We start from the raw sequence: 26,175 nt of genomic DNA on the forward strand, positions 1-26,175 counted from the left end.
GGTGCCAATTATTTCTCTTGACTTCCATTTTATCCTCCTCTATCCTGAGTCCCTGCCCCCATCCCCTTAGTGATAAAATGGCTGGACATGAGAAGTCCGTCCTCAACAATCGGATTTTTCCTAGTACTACAAATGATGTATTTCACTATCCCCCATGAGTCCCTGCTCTTGTGAATGGACCACAACATTCTGGCTCCTTCTGGCTTTTTTTCTTCATCTTTCCCTCCTTTCTTTCCTACCCTTTCGCTCTCTTTCTCCCTTGCTTCAGCACTTATTTATTGAGAGCCTTTTGGTAATTAGAGCCTTGGGCATTGGGGTTTTTTGTTTTTGTTTTTTAAAGAGACAGGATCTTGCTATTTTGTTGCCCAGGTTGGTCTCAACTTCTGAGCTCAAGCCTTTCTCCTGCCTCAGCCTCCTAAGTAGCCGGGACTATAAAGGCATGCCACTGTACCCAGCCATCATTACTGTTTCTGTGCTGCTCCCCATTGCCTGGAATTTCTTTCTTTCCCCTTCTCTGTGTATCTAAATTCTCCTTATCCTTCAATGTTTGCCTCAAACTTCTTCTGTCTGGCTTTCTACAGCAATTCTTAGGGATAGTTTTATTTTTCCATTTCAGATTTCTGTAGCCTTTATGGTAGTACAATGCATTTAGCCCTGATCATGTGTAACCTTGTATTACTATTTATGGTGATCATAAGCCACCTATTGTCTGCTCACTTAGAAGATGAGTTCTCTAAGGAAATAGACACAATGTATTTATATTACAAACCTCAACATTTTGAAGTGCTTGATAGACTAGTTGTTTGGAGATGTTTATTGATTGGGTGGTGTATTTGGTACTTTACATGAAGTCAAGAGCTCTCGAAAGTCAGTATATTATTGTGTTCCCCCAGATTAAGCCTCCCTTCCACCTTGGGCTAGGTCTATCAAAGTTGTCTGAGATCTGTTTTGAAGAAAAAAACAGTTTTGAAGAAAGAAAAAGATCATTTGTTTTTGAACCACGAAGAAAGGGAATGTCAGCTCAAAACTCCTCAAAGGCAAATTTGCCATTTAAAACCAGCAGTCACATTCCTGTTTATGAGGTCATCTAAACACTGCACACTGGAAGTGGGAGCCTCTGTGTATGTGGGAGTGAGCATGGGGCAGAGGAGAAAGCAAGAGGTAGTAAAAGGAGCAGTGGCTCACGCCTGTAATCCCAGCACTTTGGGAGACTGAGGCGGGTGGATCACGAGGTCAAAAGTTCGAGACCAGCCTGATCAACATGGTGAAACCCCGTCTCTACCAAAAATACAAACATTAGCCAGGCGTGGTGGCATGTGCCGATAGTCCCAGCTACTCTGGAGGCTGAGGCAGAAGAATCGCTTGAACCCGGGAGGCAGACGTTGCAGTGAGCTGAGATTGTGCCACTGTACTCCAGCCTGGGCGACAGAGCCGGACTCTGTCTCAAAAAAAAAAAAAGGAACTGTAGGTGGGCAGGGCAGCAGCATAATTGCCCCTTTCTGTCAAGGTAATGGGAATGGCCCTTTGAAGAAACTGCTGCATTTATATAGATTCTGCAGGAGAGCCCTGTGTATGAATCAGGGGTGATGCTGCCCACCCTACCAGGCAAGTAACAGCTGTATTTCTGGTGTGACTGCTAGCCCACCCTCTGTTTGCATGACTCCTTTGCTTTGCAAACTGTTTAGAGCCAGGCGTGGTGGATCACCCCTGTAATCCCAGCACTTTGGGAGGCTGAGGTGGGCGGATCACGAGGTCAGGAGTTCAAGACCAGCTTGAGCAACATGGTAAAACCCCGTCTCTACTAAAAATACAAAAAAAATTAGCTGGGTGTGGTGGTGCACACCTGTAATCGCAGCTACTCAGGAGGCTGAGGTAGGAGAATCGCTTGAACCTGGGAAGCAGAGGTTGCAGTGAGCCGAGATCACGCCACCGCACTACAGCCTGGGCAACAGAGTGAGACTCTTGTCTCAAAAGAAAAAACAACAACAACAAAAAACTGTTTAGAAAAATACCTTCCCCCAGTCATTTACACGGTTAAGCCAAGGCTAGGTGAACCAGTTCTTCAGTAAAAGAAACTCTATGGGAAATGAAGAATATAAGTAGGCCAGGGGTGAAATGAATAATAATGATAACAAAAAGAGCCAACATTTATGGAAAATTTAATATGTACCACACCAAATGCTAAAAGTGTAACATTCATTTTTAATCCCTCTAAGACATGCAAAGCAGCTACTTCTAAAGTACAGAAAGCTTAATTTGCTTGATATCATATGACAACTAGTTGGCATCATCATGAGGATTTCAGAGCACAGGTTCTAGTATTCCAAGCAGCAGACATGTGATGGCCATCTTTTCACAAGCAAAATTCAGGATATGGGGCTTAAAATATATCAGCATGCATTGGGCTTAATGGGAATGAACACTTGAAATTAGGATTGTTGAGGAAAATCCTAGCAGTAGAGTCACTGCCCTTTAAATACCAAAGAAAATTATGGATCATAATTTGTCTGCGTTTGGTGGGCAAATTTCTATTCTTACCTCTTTGGCAATAAGGAAATTACGCTGCTTATATTCAGAGCATGTAATTAGCATCATCCCGACTGACCTATTGGAAGTTAAAAAGTTTTGCTTAGAGTCCATCTAATCACTGACAAAAACATTTCCCAATTGACTTGGTAGAGGTTACTGATGATTACACCTATACTTTCTCCTGGCTTTCAAAATGCCATTTAGAGAGGATAAATTGGTTCATAATGAAAGCGCTCATCAATTTTTGAAATGTACATTGAGCATTGATCTTGTCTTTTTCTTTTTTTTTTTTTTTTTTTTTTTTGAGACTGAGTCTCACTCTGTCACCCAGGCTGGAGTACAGTGGCGCAATCTTGGTTCACTGCAACCTCTGCCTCCCGGGTTCAAGTGATTTTTCTGCCTCAGCCTCTCAAGTAGCTGGGACTATAGGCGCGCACCACCACGTCTGGCTAATTTTTGTATTTTCGGTAGAGATGGGGTTTCACCATATTGGCCAGACGGGTCTCGAACTCCTGGCCTTGTGATCTGCCCACCTCAGCTTTTCAAAGTGCTGACATTACAGGCGTGAGCCACTGCGCCTGGCCTTACTTCTGATTTTTTAACTCTTGGATCAGATTTTACAAAGGAATGGTATGTAAACAACACACATTTTAAGCCTATTCGCAGGATTGACTTCAGATGTGGAGGTGAGTAGGCAGGTCACTGACTAGTGTGATCTAAGAGTTTTCAAAAACTATTTCTATTGTTACCCTGACAGTCTGAAACTGTGGCCCATTGGCTAAACTCCTGCATATAAAAGAAATAGAGTTGTTTGGGCTAAAATATGGATGAGGGAGTGGGAGATTTATGCCCTACTATCTTGGTTTCTTTTTGGAACTTCTATCTATACCCTTTGAAAATCACTGCTGACCAACACTGAAGAAGTGGTTAACTCTGTGTGAGTAAGCAATCACCACCTGGCTACTGGGCCAATTGATTTTTGACCTAGAGGAAAGTTTTCATAGAACGGTAACGTTTGATGGGAAAGAAGAATGGCCTTTACTGACTACCTATTGCATGGCAGACACTACAGGTGTTTTATAGACATTGGGTCATTTAAAGTCCCTAATAGGTCTGTGTGGTAGTGATTAGTATGGAAGGAGACTGAAGAATAGGGAGAACAGTAGCTGAAATCCTGAGTGGGATCTGTCTGTGAACAGATTTCAGTGACCTACTTTGAGCTCATAAGTCCACATCCAGATCTAACATCTCACCACTTCAGTGGTGAAGAAGGAAGATCTGGGGATTCCTATTGTAATTTTTTAGTGGCAATTTGTATAAGTTTATAGCTAGTAAGCGGTGGAGCCAGAATGTATACCAACATTCATTATGTCAGGTCTCCTAACTAGAAAACCCACATCTCTTTCCTCTTATATGGAGAAGCAGTATTATATAAGATGAGAGGTTAAAACGTGGGCTGACAAGCCACATTGCCTCGCTTCTGATCCTTACTCTACCACTATGCTACTTGTGATATCTTGAATGAACTACTCAATCTCGGTATGCCTGTCTCCTCAAAGGTAAATGTAGAGAGGGATACTCCGTGTTTAGCAGCTATCTCACATGTCTTTAATACATGTAATGAGCTTGGTATACAATAAGCCTTCAATAAGTTGAACTTTTGTCACTAATTTTTATTGTGACCAAGTTGAGAGGCTATTCCTCTGCCCGGTTCTGAAACAGGGCTGAGCTAGAGATCATGGCTGGCTACCAAGCCAAAGGGCACAGGCTTCTTGGTCAGTGGTAAAAAGGGAACACTGACGCTGAAAACAAGCCTTGCCCATTTCAGTATTTTGCCTTGAAGTGGTCCTGGAGAACTATATTCTCTAAGCCCTGAGGCTTCTCGACAATAAATAGTAAGCACTGGTAGAGCTTATTCTTAAAATTATTATTATATGAAGAGAGATCTAAAGGTCTAAAGGTAGGCTAACAAGTTCCATGTGAGTGATGCCAGACATTTCGGTTCTGATGAACTGAAGTTCATTTTAGTAGACACCCATGTACTTCAATTGATTATGGAGTGGATTGAGTTCTATTTCTTAAGGAGACAGACGACAAGCTACTGAATGATTTTTACCCCACTATCCCCTGAAATACAATGTTTTTTTCAGTCTCTTTCTCAATGAAAGGGAAAGTGCCTCCTATTTTCCTTTATTTTGTTTTGTCTGGAGGTGACGGGGGTTATAAATTACACACCTCAACTGGGTGCTCTGGCTCACCCTAAAATCCCAGCACTTAGGGAGGCCGAGGCTGAAGGATGGGTTGAGGCCAGGAGTTCACAATCAGGTGGGCAATGTAGACCCTGTCTCTACAGAATTTAAAAAATTAGCTAGGTGTGGTGGTGTGCACCTGTGATCCCAGCTACTTGGGAGGGTGAGTCAGCAGGATTGCTTGAGCCCAGGAGTTTGAAGTTGCAACGAGCTATGATTGCACCACTGCGCACCAGCCTGGGTGACAGACAGAGCAAGACTCTGTCTCTTAAAAAAAAAAAAAAAAAAGGCTGGGCACGGTGGCTCACACCTGTATCCTCAGCACTTTGAGAGGATGAGGTGGGCAGATCACTTGAGCTCAGGAGTTTGAGACCAGCCTGGACAATGTGGCAAAACCTTGTCTCTACAAAAAATACAAAAATTAGCCAGGTGTGGTGGTGTGTGCCTGTCGTTCCAGCTACTCTGGAGGCTGAGGTGGGAGGATCACTTGAGCCCAGCAGGTCCAGGCTGCAGTAAGCTATAATTGTGCCACTGCACTGCAGTCTGGGGGACAGAGTAAGACTATGTCTCAAAAAAAATAGTAATAATAAAAGAAGTAAATTACAGACCTCAGTATTCTGTGTAATTTGTGAAGTTTTACTATTTTTCAGTTTTAACTGACTGAAGAGTCCTTGCTTTAAATGGAGATCCAAGGAAAATATAGCATATGGAACCCTTGTTAAATAGTTACCCACGTGTAACAGTTTAAAAATTCTTTAGAGAATACTATTAATTACAGTTATAAAAGCACAGTGGAATATAATGACTAATATGTGGAATTAATCCAGTATCTATGAGCCATTACTATAACTTACAATGTTAGGTACTAAGGGTACAATGATGAGTAACATTTAGTCTCTGCCCTTGAAGAGTTCATAGCGTAGTGGGGGAAAAAAGAAGTTGCAAAAAAGAACAACAAAAGTGTAATAGTAAAATGTACAAAGTGCTGCATAGGCAACAACTCTTTCTGGCAAAACTTGTTAAAGCATTACAAAAGAGAACCTTACGAGTTAAGAGTTCCGTAAAATGACCACAAATGATTGACTACTATATAGATAGTGGTGTGGGGATGTGGGGATTCCATTTCTTAAGGAGACAGAAGACAAGCTGCTGAATGACATTTCGGTTCTGATGAACTGAAGTTCATTTTAGTAGACACCCATGTAGTTCAATTGATTATGGAGTGGATTGAGTTCACTCTGATATACATGAGAGGTATATATATATATACACATATATAAAACCATATATATATGGTCATTCTTGGAAGCTAGAAAAATGTCAAATTAGTGGGAATTATGGCAGTGAATTCCCAATTATCCCTGTGCAGATAAGCTACCCTGTGGCACTTGGGCATGGTTCTCTCCATCCCATCTTAAAATCTGCTGACACCTCAGTTCTCCCTCTTGCCATCCAACCCATTCCTGAATCAGGCTACCAGTCCAGGAGAAGGCCTACCTCTTCCTTCATAAGTTTGCTAATATGGGCATATAGAAATTATCCTATTTTCCATTTGATTATATACACTAGTGATAACTTCCATTACCAAGAAATATTAGCATGCTGGATAGCAGCTGTTAACACATTTTCAGCAACTGGTAAACTGAGGTAGCAGCTGCTATTAGGTGTGGAAGGAAACAGAGGCCACACATATATGATGGAAAGGAGGTTACACTCAGGAAGACAGGAATTGGTCAAATGTAGTCAAAGGGTCTTCCTGCCCTATGCCGCAGCGGTATCATTTAGGTACCATAGAATGACAGCCTTCTGAGAGCCTCAGACTGCAAAAAGTTTAAAAATTGTGCATGAGTATGTGTGCTGAGGTATACATGTGTGTATGCATGTGTGTACTTGTGCTTATGTGTGTATATATATGTATGCATGAGTGTATTTGTGCATCTCTATGTGTGTATGAATGTATGTGTACACAAATGTGTGTGTGAGACTAGGCAGGTTGGAAAGTAAGTAGAAGACTTCTCATACTACTCATGGGCTCTGCCTCTCCCCACCCCCACATCCCCACACTTCCAACAGACAAAAACGGAAATCATGTTTTGTGACCTGAGATTGCTTTCGAAAGTTTGTAGCTCTTCGAGGACATTCCAGTGGGACCCTCATTGGTTCCCTGCAGGATGGTTGATTTTCTGTCAGCCGCCCCCCAACCCCCACCAGGTTCCTGAATCGTCCCCCTCCTGCAGCTGCAGCGCTGCAGAGGTGGGCCGGCCCGGGCAGGCTCGGCCCGTGGCGCACGCTGCCCGCGGGCTGGAGTCAGCCCGTGGTGCGGGCGGGAGGGCGGGGGCTGGGAAAGGCCATGCCTCCAGCTGCAGAGGTTGCACACAGCTGGCATGATCGCGGTCACCTGCGCGGCGCCGGTGCCCTTGCGCTCGCGTTGCTCGGCCCGCGGCCGCGGACTTTGCGGCGGGAGCGCGGCGCGGCGAAGCACCGGCGCGGAGGGCGCCCGGCGTAGGCGGCGGCGGGTGTGGGCCGAGCCGGTATTTATAGCTTCGTGACAGCAGCAGCGGCAGCGACGCCGCCGGCCCGTCTTGCCGCGCTTCCCAGCGAGGCCGCCGGCGCGCCGAGGGCTGTGCTTGACCGCGACTCCCGTGTGTAGTCGCCCCGCGCTCCGCGCTCCGCGGGACCCTTCGGGTGAGTACGTGGGCCCGGGCGTTGGGCGAGCCTCCCCCGCCGCTCGGTCCGGCCGCAGCGGAGCCCTCCCGGCCCTGCCGCCCGCAGCCCGGCTGCCTCCTCGTCCCTGCCCGCGAGTGCGGAAGCAGCCGCGGAACCCTGGCCCGGCCCCCGAATTCCCCGGCGCCTGTGCTCCTGCCTTCCTGGGGATGGCAGCCAAAGAGGCAGGGTGAAGTGTCAAGGAAGGAGGGGGACGCGCCAGCCCTCTGGCTAAGGGCAGTGGAGACTCCTGGGCGAAAGGCTGTTGGTGGGAGCCCTCAAACTCCCGGCTCCAGGGTGCAGAGATACGGTGGGAGAGCAGACCTTGAACTTTCCTTGCTTCAGCGATTCCTAGCCTAGGGACTGAGTAAAAGCCCTATTTTTCTTAATTAAATTAACAGGTTGCCGTTCGTAGGTGTTGTTCTTGGGGAAAAAAACCCAAAGACTTGGGTGTTTGGGTGTTTGCTAACTTCATCGTGACTAAATAAAACTATTTTTTTATTCCTATTTTTGAAAATGCCACAGGCCCACAAGTGTATTCTACCGTCTGTGAAACAATGAAGTGTGTGTGTGCGTGTGGGTGTGTGTGAGAGAGAGAGAGGGGAGTAAACATCACATGCTTATCAGGAACCGAAAAGGAAAAAAAACATGAGGAAAAGTATGTTGAATATAAGGATATGTATTGCCCCCTAATTATAAATGATATATGGTCTGAAATCCAAGGAAAGACTTCTAGGAAGCTACAGGGTTTTTGTTTTGGCTTCAGAAACGAGGTCTTCCAATTTATTGAATATAAAAGTAGTTGAATCCCTGTAAACCTCATTTTTTTTTGTTGTAAAGTATTGACATTTGACCATGGATATACTTTCTTTTATCCCCCCAGTCTTCGTAGTTTAAAAGTAATTATGGATTTTGACATTTTGTCTCAGGCATTTATCCCTCCTATTCCACCCTCCCTCTCATCCCTGTGATGACAAACTGGCTCTTGTCAGTTTTATCCATGCTTCTTTAAGCTGCCTTTAAAAAATACACTTTTTACATGAATTCTATTTAATTAAATGTTTTTTTTTTCTTTGGCATTATGTTTGGAATATGGCCATGGCAATTTCTTCTCTTTCTTTTTCTTTCTTTCATGGAGTCCGGCTCTGTCGCCCAGGCTGGAGTGCAGTGCGGTGATCTCACCTCACTGCAACCTCGCCGTCCCGAGTCAAGGGATTCTCCTGCCTCAGCCTCCTGAGTAGCTGGGATTACAGGCGCATGCCACCACGCCTGGCTAATATTTGTATTTTTAGTAGAGATGGGGTTTCACCATGTTGGTCAGCCTGGTCTCGAACTCCTGACCTCGTGATCGGCCCGCCTTGGCCTCCCCAAATGCGGTGATTACAGGTGTGAGCCACTGCGCCCAGCTGGCAATTCTTTATTACAAACAAATCACTGAAAAGGAGGTCTAAACATTTTTAAAGGATATAGTAGTGATTATTTTTTAACTTTATAATGTGCTAGGGCTCATAAGTATTTTGCCATTTCAATGGAAAGTTGTCTCTGTTCAGAGGACCAGTAGACCTATTTTGCTTTTGGAGTTGCTGTTTTAAAAACTTGCATTGATTAAGCAATTTGTTTACCCAAGGACTGCAGGATAGGAACAAGGGAAGAAAAATCACTTAAAGGTTGAAACAATGTGAAAAGAAAATCTAGGAAGTGATTTATAGATGTAAACCTCTAAATTAGCTAAGGTACCACAAATACTATCCTGGAATCTATCAGAACCACTTATAGTGGTTTTATTGATTGACTTAAAAGGTTGCTGTTTATTTAAAAGCCCCGTGGTCTTTTGTATTAGACTAAAAGTAAGAAGTTCTAACTTTATTTCTGTTATTATTGCTATTTGTGTGTTTTTTAAAAACCTGTATTAGGCACTTGCATTATGTAAAATGGTATATATAATCTTTTCTTGCCTTTTTATCTAACAATTGAAGATAATATACTAAGACCTGTCATTACCTCAGGACTGGTCTGTGTGCGTGTGTACATATGTGTGTGTGAGACCAGGTAGGTTGGAAAGTAAGTATAAGACTTTTCATACTCCTTGTGGGCTCTGCCTCTCCCCACCCCCACATCCCCATACCACCAATAGACAAAAACAGAAATGATGTTGTGCCGCCTGAGATTGCTTTAGAAAGTTTGTAGCTCTTTGAGGACATTCTATATATTTGGTTTTTCACCTTTCTGCCATTTCTCCTTTTGCAGATTTGGATGTGTATTATCCAGACTGTACTCTCTCTGGAATGGAGTCCTAGTTTTTTTTTTTTTTTTTCCCCTCACCCAGGCTGGTCTGTTTTCTGTTATCCATACATCTGTTTATTCATTTATTCATCCATCAGCAAATATGTATTGAAGGCCTACTAGGTGCAAGTCATCACTTAGTACTTAACTCTTACTTCGTTCCCATTGAAATTTTATTCTGTATTTTATACTTCACACAATGGTAACTAAGAGTAATAACTTTGGGGTTATATAGAGGTAGTTGTACCTGTTTCTGTCAGCTGGTAGCTTTATGATCCTGGACAGATCATAACCTCTCTGAATTTCTGTTTCTTCACTGGTAAATGCAAATGGCTGGTATCAGGAATAATTGAGAAAATACGTGGAAAGTGCTTTCCAAGAGCCTAACCCCTAAAAGCACTAAAAAGTGTTAATTACAAGTGCTGTCTACATATACTGCAACCCTCTTCATCTCAGGAAATGCATTTTCCATCTCAGGAAATGGTAGTTCCATTCTGGATTTTGCCTAGATCACGTCTACATCCAGTGTATTAGTAAATCTTAGTAGTTATTTTTGATGTGTCCAGAACCAGAGTTGTTTAAACTGCCTTAATTTCTCTCTGCTTGGTCCAAGTTGCTGCATCTCTTTGGCAACGGCTTCCTCAGTAGCTTCCCTGCTTCTGTTCCTTGCCCTCCTTTCTTACAGAATATTTTCAATCAGGAAACAGACAGGCCCTTCTGACATATAAGTCAGATTGTGTCCCTCCTCTGCTTCCTATCCCACTCAGGGTGAAAGCCCACATAGGAGGGCTTCAAGGCCTGCTCATGATCAGATGCTACCTCCTTCATACTCCCCTGCACCTGCTCCCCATCCAGTCATACTGCCCTCCTTGAAGATCCTTAATTTGCTCTAAACCTGCACCCAACAATAGCCTTTCCAACTTTTGTTCCCTCTATCTGGATCACACTTTCCCCAGATAGCTGCTGACTTCTCTCCCTTCTTTCGTGCCTGTCTTCTGATGTCACCTTATAATGAGGTCTTCAACTTCCCTCACACCTGACACTCCCTGTTAACTTTTCCTTGCTTTAATTTTCTCTGTGAACTTTCTTGAATACTGTGTTTAATTTTTATTTGTTTAATATCTGTTTCCCTCAAAGAAACTATCAGATGCAAGCAACAGGTCTTTGTTGTTAGTTACCCTAGCACATAGGCCTGCGCCTGGCAAAAAATAGGCAAGTGGTAAATATTGAACAAATGAATGAATGAATGTTGTTATGGAGTTAACACATCTGTACATCATCACTTTTATATGCATGATTGTCTCTTCTGCTCTGAAACCTTTGATAATTCTCTATTTTCAGTAAAATACGGACCAACACTTTTGGATAATCTTTGTTGGATTGGCTCCAAATTATCCTTAACTCTCACAGGATAATGCCAAGCACCCAGTGTTCTAGCCACACACAACTACTGATACATCTCTACATCAGTCCCAGGCAGTTTCTTCTGTGCCTTTGCACAAAATAGAAGTACTGTGAATTTTTCTTTTTATATCAGATGGCTTTATTATCAGAAACTTTCAACTAATGTAAAGGGTAAGATTTTAGAATTTGTGTCCTTGTGTGTGGGAGGCATTGCATGGAGTGTTGAAGCCAGGTGGCTTGAGTTTAAATTGTGGCTCTGATATAAATTAATTTCGTTTTTTTTTTTTACAAGGTACTGAACTCTAAGTCTCCGTTTCAATATTTGTGAAATGGGGACAATAATATTTTCTTCATTGGTTTGCTATGAAATTTAAGAGATGCTGGTAAAGCTCATCAGCATAGTGTCTGGTATACAGTATGTGCTCAATAAATGTTAGCCTTAGAAATATTAATTTAACACCTCGTGCTGAAATGAGAGGGAGTTGAGTGGGGGTGCATTAGTATTGTTACTGGCCAGGTCATCAATGTAGTCCTTGGTCTCCGCTGCTCGTCTTCGCTTTGTTTGCCTTAGCGGAAGTTGAATGGCAGATTGCTCCACCCTCTTCTCATCTCACCTAAATAATGAGAGAGCTTCTCTTTGTGAGTGTACCACTCAGCTCATCCAATAGATACCTACTGATCACCCAATATGAGCCCAGTATTGTGCTGTGCCCTGGCAGTAAACAGCCACTTCTCTGAGGAGCTTATGATCAAGTGAGGGAGACAAACACATACACAGATAATTTCACTATAATGAGCCAGAAGCTAAGATAAAAGCTCATTATCATCTGTGGTTATAGAAATGAATTTAAAAATGGAAAGGTTTTGCAGACTGTGTGCCCTGTATCACAAGTCCATTTGAACAGCCTCAAGCCTGCATTTAAATTAACAGTAGATACATCAAATGATCATACTGATTGTAAAGATGTTTTATGTGCACTACAGAGGTGAAAACAGCTTTGGGTCTCTGGATAATGTTGGGGTACCTAAGGAACAAGAAAGTAGGGCTGAGATGACTAGGCAAACATTTGCAGCCTGTGTACGAAGTCATGAAGTGAGGATAAGCAGAGGTTTAATTCAAATTATTATGTAAGGGTTTGAAATTTGGGACCCTCTAGAAGATATCACTTCAACTTCAGAATTATGAGGCAAGAATAAATTCCAGCCAGCTTAAATGATCAATAATGGGGTCCTATTTTGTTCTGCTAGTTGAAACTGTTAGTGGAAATACAGAATAAGCTGTAACCGTGATGGGAAATACCTTACTGGAAGAAACACTTCCAGCTTTGTGGTATATTAGAAAGATTAAGGGCTAGGTGTAGGTCTGGATTCAAACCCTGATGTTTCCACTTGCTATGTATTTTAAACAGGCAGCAACTGCTCTGAGCCTTTGTTTTCTTTCCTGTAATGTGGCAGTGATAGTAGCATTCATGGCATTACCGCGGTAATTAAATAAAATCATGTACTAGTGCAGGATTATTGGTCAATGCTATAGTTCGTTTTCCCTAAATAATATAAATGCTGGAGAGAAACAGCTGTCTCTGAAATTTTTTGAATGTTCTAATTTAACTTGAGCATGTGGACATCACATAGCCCACGAAGCAAGATTCTCAAGTTAAAAACAAGAAAATAAGTATGTGCTAGCCTCCAAAATGCATGTATTTAAAAAAAGAATCAAGAGTGTATGTATTGGAGTTGATCTGGCTGTCTGCAGGAAATGGTGATAAGGCCCTGGAGTCAGCCTCAGAGGCTCAGATCACAGCTCTTCTGAGAGGTGACTTTGGACCAGTTACAAAGTCCATGTGAGCCTCAATTTCCTCTCTGTAAAATGAAGTGACAGGAATGACAATGATGGTATTTCAGTAGTGTTTCTAACTCCTACTGCCTTAATTGTGTGTGTTCATGATGGGAGGGGAGGTGGTGGTAGAATTCTTCACTGGCAAAAGCAGTGACAGCAACCTGTAATAACAGCTTCTTAAATAATACTCCTTTCTAGTTCTGATGGGCATATGGGAACTATTTCTTTTTTATGACTCACTGGTGAACAGTGATGAATTTTTCTTGTAATGGTGGTCTTTGGACACTTCCAAAAGTATTGTGTGAAATTGAGTTGAAAACCAACCTATTCTGGCATTCTTACACATTAAATATCATGAAAATGCGTAAAAGTTCATTTTTGTTCTTCACTACTTGCTCTGCTGTCTTTGGTGTGAGAGTCACACGTTTAAGTTTCTGCTGCTATAGCAGGTGATGAGCCTCATATTGAAAAATACAAAAACAAAAACAAGACTCTTGAGATAGTCACCATTCCTAGGCGATCCAAGCTACAGCCCCTGGGGATAGATTTCAGAGTGTTCACAGAGATAACAAGCGACTTAAAATTGCTTAGAAGGCTTATGAATCCAAGGCACAGTGACTGTTTGCTTGGCTGAATTCTATTGCCAATCCTTTTGCATGTTTATATTGCTTTTGTAAAATAGTCATGACAAGTCCTCATTAACTAAGATTGTGGGTTGAATTGGCATTCATCAGCCCAGAATATTGGATTGGGACTTGGGAGCCTTGGAGGCTCTCAGATCTTCCATTGACTTACTTCAGGCTTGTGGCATGGTCTTTATGATTTCAGTCATGTATAAAGTGAGAGTATTTATCAATGGATACTCCCCCACCAAGTGTTCAGAGTTTATAAAGGATTCTTTCTCTCTCACACACACACATGCCCACACACACACAAATTTTTTTTATGCGTTAGAAGTAGATATTACAGAGTTCTTATATTTGTGTCTGGAGGAGAACATGTCTCCAGAAGACATTCAAGGGATGGCATCCCTGGGACTGGGACCTAGGCCTGTTCTCTAGGCAAGGAAAGTGCAAGGAGTTGATCTGGCTGTCTGCAGAGAATGGTGATCAGCACCTAGGGTCGGCCTCAGAGGCTCAGATCAGAGCTCTCCTGCTAGGTGACTTTGGGCAAGTTAGAAAATCTGTGTCAGCCCCAATTTCCACCCTGTAAAATGAAGTGGCAGGAATGATAATAACAGTATTTCAGGGGGTTGTTATGACAAAAATGACACAATGATACATGCAGACATCCAGCACAGAGCCTGGCATGTAAACTGCTGTAGACTTTGTAAATGACCCTCTTCTCCCTCTTCGCTTTCTGAATTCTAAACAAATTGGGAGAGAAGAAAAATGAATTGGCAGATGGCAGTCAAATTTTTGTCTGTATTATTTTTGATATCTAAGATTTAATCAGTGTTGTTGCTGAAAAACAGACACAGTTTAGTCTGAGAGCCAAATGGGCTCACGAACACCAAACACCAGAACTACATAGACATAATCATCCACTTACAAGCCCTGGTGGACCCAGACAGATCTCTTCATGTGGAAGTTACAGCTTGTGTTCTTTATGGGCAGGCTGGTTCCCAAAGAGGGAAGAGGGAGGAGCTGAGCAAGACTTTGGAGGTGGGCCTGAACATTTTCATTTTAAGATGGCTATGTACTTCCAGTGCACATATTCAGGTTAGGACCCACTACTGTAGGCATATTACATATTTTGCAGTGCCCTGTGCCTTTGGATGTGCCGTAGCCACTGCCTAGAGTGGCTTGCCTTCTATCCGTCCCTTCTTCACTAAAAAAAAATTATGCTAATCCTCCAACCTTAAACTTGGTGATATCTTTTGTGAAATCTTCCTCTTCTCATTCACCCAATGCAAAGGATTGCCCAGTCCTTTCTGTGGGCTACTACTCTTCCGTAGACTTAGCTATTTCATGGAACTTACTCTCTGTTGAAATTATTTGATAACTAGACTGTGAACATTTTAATAAAAGTTTATTCATGTATATACATTTGTCAGTGTTTGGAAGAAGATCTGAAAGTAATTACAGCAAATTTGTAAGCAGTCATAACTCTGAGGAGAGGGATTTGGACAGAGGAGAGAATATTGTTTAACTTTCATTAATATATGCTCATTTTACCTCTATATCGTTTTGATTTTGTAATAATCAAAAACAGGAGGCCAAGTATGGTGACTCACACCTGTAGTCCCAGCACTTTGGGAACTTTAGTTGGGCAGATCATTTGAGCCCAGAAGTTCAAGACCAACATGGCGAAACCCTGTCTCTACAGAAAATACATGCGTGTGGTCACAGCTACTGGAGAGGCTGAGGTGGGAGGATCGCTTGAGCCCAGGAGGTGGAGGCTGCAATGAGCCGTGGTTGTGCCACCTCTGCGTTTCCCCCTGGGAGGACCTCTACATGTCATCTTGGTCACCATCCCAATTTTGGACAGTGTTCTGCCCTGTCACATCCCCTCGTCTCCCCTTACTCTTCCATTGTTTTTCTTTCCCAAGTCTCCAAATGATCAGAGGTATGATTAGGTGTTAGGGAAGGGGCAATATTTGCTTTCCTCATTCTCAGACTTGTCTTGGAGCCATAAGTAGGAACAGGTATCATCTTTTCCAAATACCTTTTTATGGAACTGTTATAAACCTGAACTGATAAAAAGAAGGAAGAGACTACTTGTTTTCCTGCTCTAACCCTATCTATCTTTTCTTATACAGGTAAACTACGAACTGCGAGTTTTGAAGAATGGGTAAAGACTTTCGTTATTATTTCCAGCATCCCTGGTCTCGCATGATTGTGGCTTACTTGGTGATCTTCTTTAACTTCTTAATATTTGCGGAGGACCCGGTTTCTCATAGCCAAACAGAAGCCAATGTTATTGTTGTTGGAAACTGTTTTTCATTTGTTACAAATAAATACCCTAGAGGAGTTGGCTGGAGGATTTTGAAGGTGCTTCTATGGCTACTTGCCATTCTCACAGGACTAATAGCTGGCAAATTTCTGTTCCATCAGCGTTTGTTTGGTAAGTACCATGACCCATGAAATGTAGTATTGCTCATTATTTAATTTATATTTTCCAAGATACAACTTTACTGTTTCTAAATGCCAATGTAGGAGACATTTTAGTTTGTCCTCCTGCCTTAAAGTTGTTATGTGTGGTTGTAACTGGGTTCTTCAACTACTCTCGGTTAATGGTTTACTTTTCAACTACTCTCTGTTAATGGTTTACTTTTCCTACTGTCTACGGAAAATTAGCATGAGGTAAAATTAGTACCAAACTTCATTTCAAAAAAATAGCATTCGGGGAGGTGTGGTGGCTCACGCTGGTAATCCCACCAATTTGGGTGGCCGAGGTGGGTGGATCACTTGAGGTCAGAAGTTCGAGATCAGCCTGGACAACATGGTGAAACCTCATCTCTACTGAAAATACAAAAATTAGCCCGGTGTGGTGGTGCATGTTTGTAATCCAAGCTACTTGAGAGGCTGAGGTAGGAGGATCGCTTGAACGTGGGAGGCGTAGGTTGCAGTGAGCCAAGACTGCACCACTGCACTGCAGCCTGGGTGACAGAGCGAGACTCCATCTCAAAAAAGAAAAAAAAAAAAAGCATTAGGAATAAAATGAATATATACATAATCTTTTTTTTTTTGAAAACTTGTTTAAAAATTTTAAATTTTTTTAAATTATACTTTTAAGTTCTAGGGTACAGGTGCACAACGTGCAAATTTGTTATATAGGTATACATGTGCCATGTTGGTTTGCTGCACCCATTGACTCAACATTTACATTAGGTATTTCTCCTAATGCTGTCCATCTCCCTGTCCCCAGCCCCATGACAGGTCCTGGGGTGTGATGTTCCCTGCCATATGTCCAAGTGTTCTCATTGTTCAGTTCCCACCTGTGAGTGAGAACATATGGTGTTTGGTTTTCTGTCCTTGTGATAATTTGCTCAGAATGATCGTTTCCAGCTGCATCCATGTCCCTACAAAGGACACAAACTCATCCTTTTTTATGACTGCATAGTATTCCATGGTGATATATACGTAATCTTTGTTAGAGAAGATATGAACAAGAAAATAGCTTCCCCCCCCGTAAATAGTACCTAAGTGTGTCAGAGAGTTTATAAATCATAAAGAAAATGACTCCATATCACACCACATTTTCGTTAAATATATTTTACACATATTGTTCATTCAGGGAGTTGGAACTGTAAACTTTTACTCTCTCTCTCTTTTTTTTTTTTTTGAACATTGGCTTTAGGATGTTTATTTTTGAACCTATCCAACCAAAGAATAGTATATTAGTAAGGAATCTCTTGATAATGACAGAAGAAGAGACTAAATTAGTTTAAGTTAAAAAGGTAACTTACTATAAGGATGTTAGGATATTTCAGAGACCAAGGATAGAATGAAGTGACAGGGACATTGGGACATTGGGATAAATGAAACCAAGGGCTTGAAATCTGTTAGGATGCTATTTGTCTCACTTTCTCTGTATTATCTGCTTTATTCTCCTTTTACACTGAAGGTGAATTTTTATTACCTAAAGAGACTGGGTTGACTTTCCTAGTCTCAAGTTTAAACTCTCAGTGGAGAGTGTGAAGTTGTCTCAGGGTGTGGTTCCCATCTCTGAACTAACCGATTTTTGCCTAGAGGTAGGTGATATTTATTCAATAAATGTTCATCGCTTATAACATGCCAGACACAATTCTAGACAGTGAATCAAACCGGCAAGGTCTTTGCCCTCATAAAAACTTAGTTCCTACAGGAGAGAGAAAGACTAAACAAATAAATGTACACTCTGTATGCAATGGGGGAAAATAAAGTAGTTTTGAATGCTGTAGTTGGGTCAATTAGGAAGAAAATTTAGATAGAGCTTTGGACTTAGCAGTGATAAGATAAATAGGTGACTTACTGAAGGTATTTTTGGTCTAGAGGTTGGATTAGAAACCATGGCAATGTTTTAAGTAATAAATAAATAAATATCCATACACACACATACACATAGTATTATATATATATTTTTTCTCTGTGTATTCCTTACACTATTGCCATGTTTCTATTGTATAAATATATAAAATGCGCATATTTTATATTTATTGTCTGTGCTTATATGTATAAAAGGCACACATATGTATAGATGCACATAGTTTCTAGACATTTGGTGAGAAACTAGAAGAAAGAAATGGAGAAGTGCTAAAAATGGAAGAAGGGCCAAGGGAACATTTTGTTGTTGTTGGTGGGGCAGATAGTTTTATTTGGGGGATAAGATTAATTGACCTGCTTATATTCGTGGGAGAAGGAGCTAAAGTGGAGGTAAAAAGATATAGAAGAAAGACAACATCTCTGAAGGTTTCTGTGGTCTCAGACTTAAGACACAGGTAGAAATGGTGGCTTGGAGAGGAAAAGAGGAGAGACCCTGGTTTCTCAAATATAGGCATGAGTGAGATAAAGATTGGTACTCCATTAGGTATGTTTGAGGTGGAGGAACAGGAAGGTGAATATTCTTCTGTCTGTTAAAGCTGATAACCTGATATCTCTTTAATCTGCTAACCTCTGTTTTACTGTGAAAAAGAAGATCTGACGATAAAGATGGAGGGGCTTGATGATGCAAGCGGTTTAAGGAAGTGGTTAAGGTTTGGAACAGTGGCCCTAGGGAGTTGGGAAGTGAACTGACTCAGAACAAATGAAAGGGTTGCTGATTATCATGAGGGTTGTTAGCCACTATAAATTTGAATGATACCAGTCTGGATTGTTGAGCAGTGTTCTTTTTGAGAGTTCAGTCATCCAGAAGAGAATTTGAACATGATTCATCTGGGTGGAGACTGATCAGGCTTGCTGTATTGGAAACAAAGGATGGAAAATAAATGGAGAGTTACAGGAAAAGCATTATTCATTTTGACTGATAGGGGATTGACTGATTGTGGTTGGACGTGGAAAACAGGTGAGGGAGATGATGGTCTGGTACTGGGGGAACCCGCCCCCAATATTTTAAAGTAGGTTCTTTCTATTTTCCATAAGTGTTGGCCTGCTGAGAAATAAAGAGAGACAGTATAAAGAGAGGAATTTTACAGTTGGCATGCCAGGGGTGACATCACATATTGGTAGGACTGTGATGCCCACCTGAGTCTCAGACCAGCAAGTTTTTATTAAGGGTTTCAAAAGGGGAGGGGGTGTAAGAACAGATAGTAGGTACAAAGATCACGTGCTTCAAAGAACGAAAAGCAGAACCACTGATAAGGGCCTAACAAAGATCACATGGCAAAGGGCAAAAGCAGAACCACTGATAAAGGTCCAACAAAGATCACAGGGCAAAGGGCAAAAACAGAACCACTGATAAGGGTCTATGTTCAGCAGTGCATTGTCTTGATAAACATCTTAACAGAAAACAGGGTTCAAGAGCAGAGAACTGGTCTGACCACAAATTTACCAGGGTTGAGTTTTCCCAACCCTAGTAAGCCTGAGGGTTCTGCAGGAGACCAGGGTTTATCTCAGTCCTTATTTCAACTGCACAAGACAGACATTCCCAGAGCGTCCATTTATAGACCTTCCCCTGGGAACGCATTATTTTCGCAGGGTATTAATATTAATATTCCTTGCTAGGAAAATAATTGAGCGATATGTTTCTTACTTGCACATCCATTTATAGACTCTCTGCAAGAAGAAAATATGGCTCTTTTTGCCAACCCTGCAGGCAGTCAGACCTTATGGTTGTCTTCCCTTGTTCCATAAAAATCGCTATTACTCTGTTCTTTTTCAAGGTCCACTGATTTCATATTGTTCAAACACACATGTTTTACAATCAATTTGTGCAGTTAACACAATTATCACAGTGGTCCTGAGGTGACGTATATCCTCAGCTTACAAAGATAACAGGATTAAGAGATTAAAGTAAAGACAGGCATAAGAAATTATAAAAGTATTATTTGGGAAATGATAAATGTCCGTATTAAGATGAAAAACAATTTATGTTCCTCTGCCACGGCTCCAACCGGTTCCTCTGTTCAGGGTCCCTGACTTCCCATAACAGTCTGGGAGGAGTGGGCAGGGGCCTGAAGATTTGGATGAGGCTCAACAGGTGAGATGGGAGTAAGAAAAAGGAAAGAATTGGTGGGTGTGGTCACATGACATGTTGTAACAGAAGTAAACCATTCTTCAGTAGTGATTCCCAAGTAGGGTGTGGTCTTTAGAGAGTGAGTCCTAAAGTAGAGTGGAGAGATGGGTCATTGACACAGAGAATATTTAGGAACTCAATGTTAGTTGGATCATCCACCAAACATTAAACAAGCATCATGTCCTGCATAGTAATTATATGGATACAAGAGGATAAGGGTGGATAGTGAATGGAAGTGGGTCATTTTCCAAAAATGGATAGAGAGTGCTGGGGAGACAAAACAATAGATACCTGTTACAAGCAATGGCTGGATGTGTTTGGATTCCATTCGAGAAAATTTTCTCAGCGTAGGAAGCTAAGGCAAATTTAGACCAAAATATCTAGTTTGGAGAAAAGTCATCTGCCTGTATTGAAGATTGAGAATCACACCATTAAGCTAATGGTGTGAATTATAAACAGGACATTTGGTTTTGTAATCACTACATTTTGTTAAATTATTCTGTTGCAAACTTTTATCTCTTATACTAAAATCACATTTCAGTTGTGGCTTACATTTTAATTCTCCTGGTGATATAAGTAATCAGCCCTGAAAAAGCACTTTTGATTTCAAGTGGTTTATTAAGTACAAATTATTTTAAAATAATGGAAGTGAGTTGTATTTTTTTTATTTTTTTTTTTTTACTTACAGTAGGAAAGATTATATGATGTATTCAGCTTGATTTCTTCTATTTGGCAATTTCCTTCTCCTTTTTCTCTTACTAAAAAACCTATGAAATTTTATGGAATATTAGAGAAGGAATCATAACCTTCTGTAAATGGTGAGGACTCTTGATTTAATTTCCTGATGAACTCCAAACTTGTCCCCTCTCATTCTCTGATCAAATTTCATAATAAACTTTGAACTTGTCTTCTTCTGTCTCTGCTCATGGCAATTGATTCTTCCTTACTTCATGAACTATTAATCATTTCCTCCTAATGGTTATCTGCTCCTCTTGTTCATTATGGATTTTGCTAGTGGAATTATTTTTTCCATATTGCTAAATGGCTTCTGTCACTCTTCTGTGGTGAGTAGGTCTTTGCAAACCTATCCCCAAAGACTGAGGAAGCTGAGAGGCTGAAGAAAGAGGCTGGCATATCCATTTTCACAGGAAACAACATTTAATAGGGACTTATTAACAGAAGCCATATCTCGGTACCTGTGAGGTGACGTATCCTTGCCCTGTTATTCTCCAGACCCAGGGCTTGCTTATACACCACAGAGAATTTGCTTAAGGGAAGGATTCATGGTAAGTAAAAATCTTAGAGGCCTTCCCAGAACTAGGGTTGATCAGAAGTCAACATAATGGATTAGCATTTAAGATGGAGTTACTTTGACCTGCAGAACCACCAACAGAATAAAATCTAAACTCCTTTGATTGATACTCGAAGCTGTTTATGATCTACTCTTTCCTCACTCCAAACCTGATTTTTCACATTCCACATATTGCAGGGAAATATTTGCTGGTTCTCAAACTTGCCATGTTATCTCATGTCCCAGTGTTTTTTGCCTATGTACTCTTCCATGCCCATTATGCTCCTCTCTGCTTTGTCACCTTGGCTAGTTTTCCATTTTCCTTCAAATCTCAGTTCCAGCATTATCTCCTCTGTGGCACTTTCTCTGACTCCCTCCTGTAAGACTTCAGTTGTCTTCTCTTCAGCTCCCACTTGTGACTACTTGTACCAAAGAGTCACAGCCATGCAATGATATGGAAAAGAATTAAAAATTTAATGCAAACATAGATATTCTTATTGGCTTGGTATATGACAAATGTTTCTGCCCTGGTTCTCAAATAATTAGCATTTATTCATAATTCATTTTTAAAAGGACATATTTAACAATTTGTACATGCAAGCTTCTGATAGGTGATAATGATGATGAGGATGATGTATGTATGTTGGAAGGGGTGGGATTGCTAATGACAAGCACAGAAATTTTTGTTACAGAAATATTGGAATGGCTTACAAAAATGATCAGAATCATTTCTTGAAATCAACTCAACAGCTTTTTAATATAATTCTCTAATAAAATGCCAAATACAAATATTATATAGAATGCCACTATCCCTTTCTTTTAATCAACTTATAAGTCTTCCTTCATTTATTTTGTTATGGGAAGTCTCTTCTTAGTAGATTCCAGAAGAACAATAAGTATTCCCAATTTAAGGGATGTGTGAGAAAGAGCAAATTATTCTGTGAGCACATGATTTAATATACTTCATTGGTTATAAATTTAATTTTTCTGTGAGACATAAATATTAGGTTTTTGTTACTCTTTAGGTAGTAACATAATTCAGGAGCAATTCTGAAATCAGAATTGATAAGTTTAGAATTTTTTTTTAGTTTAAAACAGAATCTTTAGGTATTATATGAGGACTTATAAAAGTTAGGTTCCATTGGAATGTCAGTTTATACTCTTCCAGTACCTCTCTCTTTCATTTGCTTGAATGATTCTAGTTTTTTTTTTTTTTATGTGTTTTAATAATGCATCCTAGCTTTTTGGGGGATTATACTTTAGAGATATCCATGAATAGAGACATCCAAAATTATTATGCTGACAGTTAGGACCTATCTACAAGGAGAATTTAATTTCTTGAGCTTATTCAAGAAATAATTTTTATTGCAAAAAGGAATTTAAATTATTTACAACATATATGCATAATACAGTAGAAGTAGAAAATCAGGACCACAGAAAAGGCAGAAACAAATTTGTTTTGATTTCATGAATTTCAAAACCTTACTTGATTTTGAGCTTCCTCAGAGCTGGGCACAAGGGGAAACTACATCACTGTGGTTATCAGCAGTGATGAAAATTGTAAGCTCCACAAAGGTATTTTTCTTTGTACCTAGTTGTAGAACTTCCTTGTCATAAATTTTGGTAAAGCTTTTCTTTTGTCTTGTGCTTGGAGATGTTGAATGGTGAAGTGGCAAATGCAGAAATGGATTTCATATTCTTGTGTCTTAAAGCAAACGTTCATCAAAGTGCAGAGTATAACATTTAATCAGCTGGGCACGGTGGCTCACGCCTGTAATCCCAGCACTTTTGGGAAGCCGAGATGGGTGGATTATGAGGTCAAGAGATCAAGACCATTCTGGCCAACATGGTGAAACTCTGTCTCTACTAAGAATACAAAAATTAGCTGGGCATGGTGGCGCACACCCGTAGTCCCAGCTACTTGGGAGGCTGAGGCAGGAGAATCGCTTGAACCCAGGAGGCAGAGGTTGCAGTGAGCCGAGATTGTGCCATTGCACTCCAGCCTGGCACGGAGTGAGATTCCATCTCAAAAACAAACAAACAAAAAAATTTAATCATGAAAGCAAGTCTGTGATGCTTTATTTCATGAAAACATTTCTATGAAGGGCAAAGTGATAAGGGTTCAAGTTACTTTGATTGAATAGCTTTATCTGAGGATGGATTTTAGAACATCAAGACTGTAATAATGTATCTTTCAGACAAACTCCTTTCCTGTTATTTGTCTTCTCTCTTTTACTTTTGTTTTCCAACATGTGCAGAGATCCTTTATTAGTTGCCATTTTCTTTTTAACACTGCCCTTTTAACACATTGTCAGATGACCTCCACCATAAGGAGCTGTCAGTCTCTTAACAAGAATGATGTTCTTTGTATTCATTGAAGGTATTACTTAGCTGGAACTGGAGTGGTTGGAAAGCAGGCCACCTCAGAATGAGGTGGTAGGTGTAGCATCTGAAAACGATTCGAAGCCTGTTAATACTGCAGAGTTCCTTTTCCAAACATGTATTTGCTTGTAAAATTGTTTCATTAATGTATGATTTCACAGCTATACCCATACCCGAAACTGGTGAGTGAGAGAGATTATGTTGATCTTGCTTACCTTTTAATCTTCAGTGCCTAAAACAATGCCTGGCACAGTAGCATTCAATACATTTGATTAAGTAAATTAATGTTTCTTCATCCTTTACATGTTGTCTTTGCCAGTGTTGCCTTTTTTTTTTTTTTTTTTTTTTTAAAGTGTCTTACTCTGTTGCCAGGCTGGAGTCCAGTGGCACGATCTTGGCTCACTGCAACCTCTGCTTCCCAGGTTCAAGCTGTTCTCCTGCCTCAGCCTCCCGAGTAGCTGGGATTACAGGCGCCTGCTACCATGCCCAGCTAGTTTTTGTATTTATAGTAGAGACAGGGTATCACCATATTGGCCAGGATGGTCTCAATCTACTGACCTCGTGATCTGCCCATCTTGGCCTCCCAAAGTGCTGGGATTACAGGCGTGAGCCACCACACCCGGCCCAGTATTGCCTTTTTATTGTAAGATATAGAAAGGTACTTATTTGTTCATACATAAAATATAAGACATAGTCTCTGATTTCAAGGAATTTAAAATCTGGTTAAAAAGACAGGATACATATGCATCAAAAATCAAATACTGTGATGATACAAGAAAATGTGTGTCGAGTATCAAATGAATAGTATGGACTGTGAGTGCTGTGGGAATTTAGGAGAGAGGATCATAGCGGGCCAGGACAGGGAAAGAAAGCTTTGTTGCCCATGTGGGACCTAAATTGAGTCTCAAGTGTGAGTGGGATTAAAATAGTCAGATATGATGAACGGTATTCATTACAGATTTCAGGTCCTGGAGTAGATAGTGTGAGCGAAGATGGAGACAACTCAGCTGTTTTTGGAGTTGGGGGAAAAGCTGAAGAATTCGTGCTCATTTTGACTGAGAACAATTTATGTTAGGAAAGAGGTGTTGCAGTGAAAAGGTAGGTTGGACCAAAATTCTTTGGTCTTTAAATGCCAGTCTTCTATCTTTAGACTTTATCTCTTCCATTATGGTCTTTAAGTCAAGGAAAATATTTGAATAATGTGTGAGATGGTGACAAGATTAATCTTGAAGCAGAATTTAAGGGGAATTGGAAAAGGAGAGATTCAGGGAGTAAAAAGGAAGTAAGAAGGTATTTTAGGGGCTGCCTGCAATAATTCTGGCTTAAGTTTGTTCAGACCAGTCTAAAATAAGGGGTGGATAAGGGGTGGAGCAAAGGCAAGCAGATGGGGGTACATGAGGCCATGTGAAACTTCCACAACTGATGGGATATGAGTAAGCAAGAGTGAGAGTGAAATGAAAGGTAACTAGGAAGATTAGGCTGGGAGACTGGAGGACTGATTATCCTACTGGAAAAAAAAAAAAAGTCCATAGGAGAATCCGGTTAGAGAAGATGATAATGAGTTAAGGAAGTGATGGCTGTAGGTCATGAGCACGTAAGTGATGGCCCATTTACCTTGAACAGTTCACAGAACAGCAAAGGTGTGTGTTATTAAGCTAGTGCAGGCAGACTATTTTATTATTTATTTATTTATTTATTTATTTTTTCTGAACCGCACTCTGTCACCAGGCTGGAGTGCAGTGGCACGATCTCAGCTCACTGTAACCTCTACCTCTCGGGTTCAAGCGATTCTCCTGCCTCAGCCTCCTGAGTAGCTGGGATTACAGGCATGTGCCACCACACCTGACTAATTTTTGTATTTTCAGTAGAGATGGGGTTTCACTATGTTGGCCAGGCTGGTCTCCAACTCCTGACCTCAGGTAATCCACCCGCCTCGGCGTCCCAAAGTGCTGGGATTACAGGTGTGAGCCACCGCTCCAGGCCCAGGCCTACCACTTCTTATCTAAAACCCTGAGGCCAGATGTGTTTCAGAATTTAGAGCATTTGCCTTTATTTAAGGTCACCCTGCTAAATACCCCATCATCAGACATACTAATATTTCTGTATATATGTATACATATTTACATTAAGTTGGATAAATAAAGACCGTAGACTCAAGTAAGTTCAAGTTAGGTTTTGCTACTAAATGGATTCAGGTTTGGTCAGGTTTTGCGAATAAATCAGTTACAAAAATCGGAGTCTCTTGGATCTCAGAATTGTGGAAACTGAATTATGGACCTGTACTTGACTATGATAAGCGTTTCTTTTTTTCTTTTTTTTTTTTTTGTTGAGATGGAGTTTCA

The 26,175-nt window shown here is 40.9% G+C and overlaps 1 protein-coding gene across 4 annotated transcripts in view; it reads left to right on the forward strand.

The window, feature by feature from the left end:
• The first annotated feature begins 7,058 nt into the window (after positions 1–7,058).
• TMEM117 (transmembrane protein 117) overlaps positions 7,059–26,175 on the forward strand; it is a 548,292-nt gene continuing 529,175 nt past the window's right edge. For all 4 annotated transcript variants that reach the window (XM_021922226.2, XM_021922223.2, XM_021922228.2 and 1 more), the window contains exons 1-2: positions 7,059–7,463; positions 15,767–16,071. In XM_021922226.2, the coding sequence (XP_021777918.1) occupies positions 15,795–16,071 (277 nt within the window). In that variant the 5' untranslated portion in view covers positions 7,059–7,463; positions 15,767–15,794. The remainder of the gene's footprint in view (positions 7,464–15,766; positions 16,072–26,175) is intronic.

This window comes from Papio anubis, chromosome 9, assembly GCF_008728515.1.
Source record: "Papio anubis isolate 15944 chromosome 9, Panubis1.0, whole genome shotgun sequence".
NCBI classification, from domain to species: domain Eukaryota; kingdom Metazoa; phylum Chordata; class Mammalia; order Primates; family Cercopithecidae; genus Papio; species Papio anubis.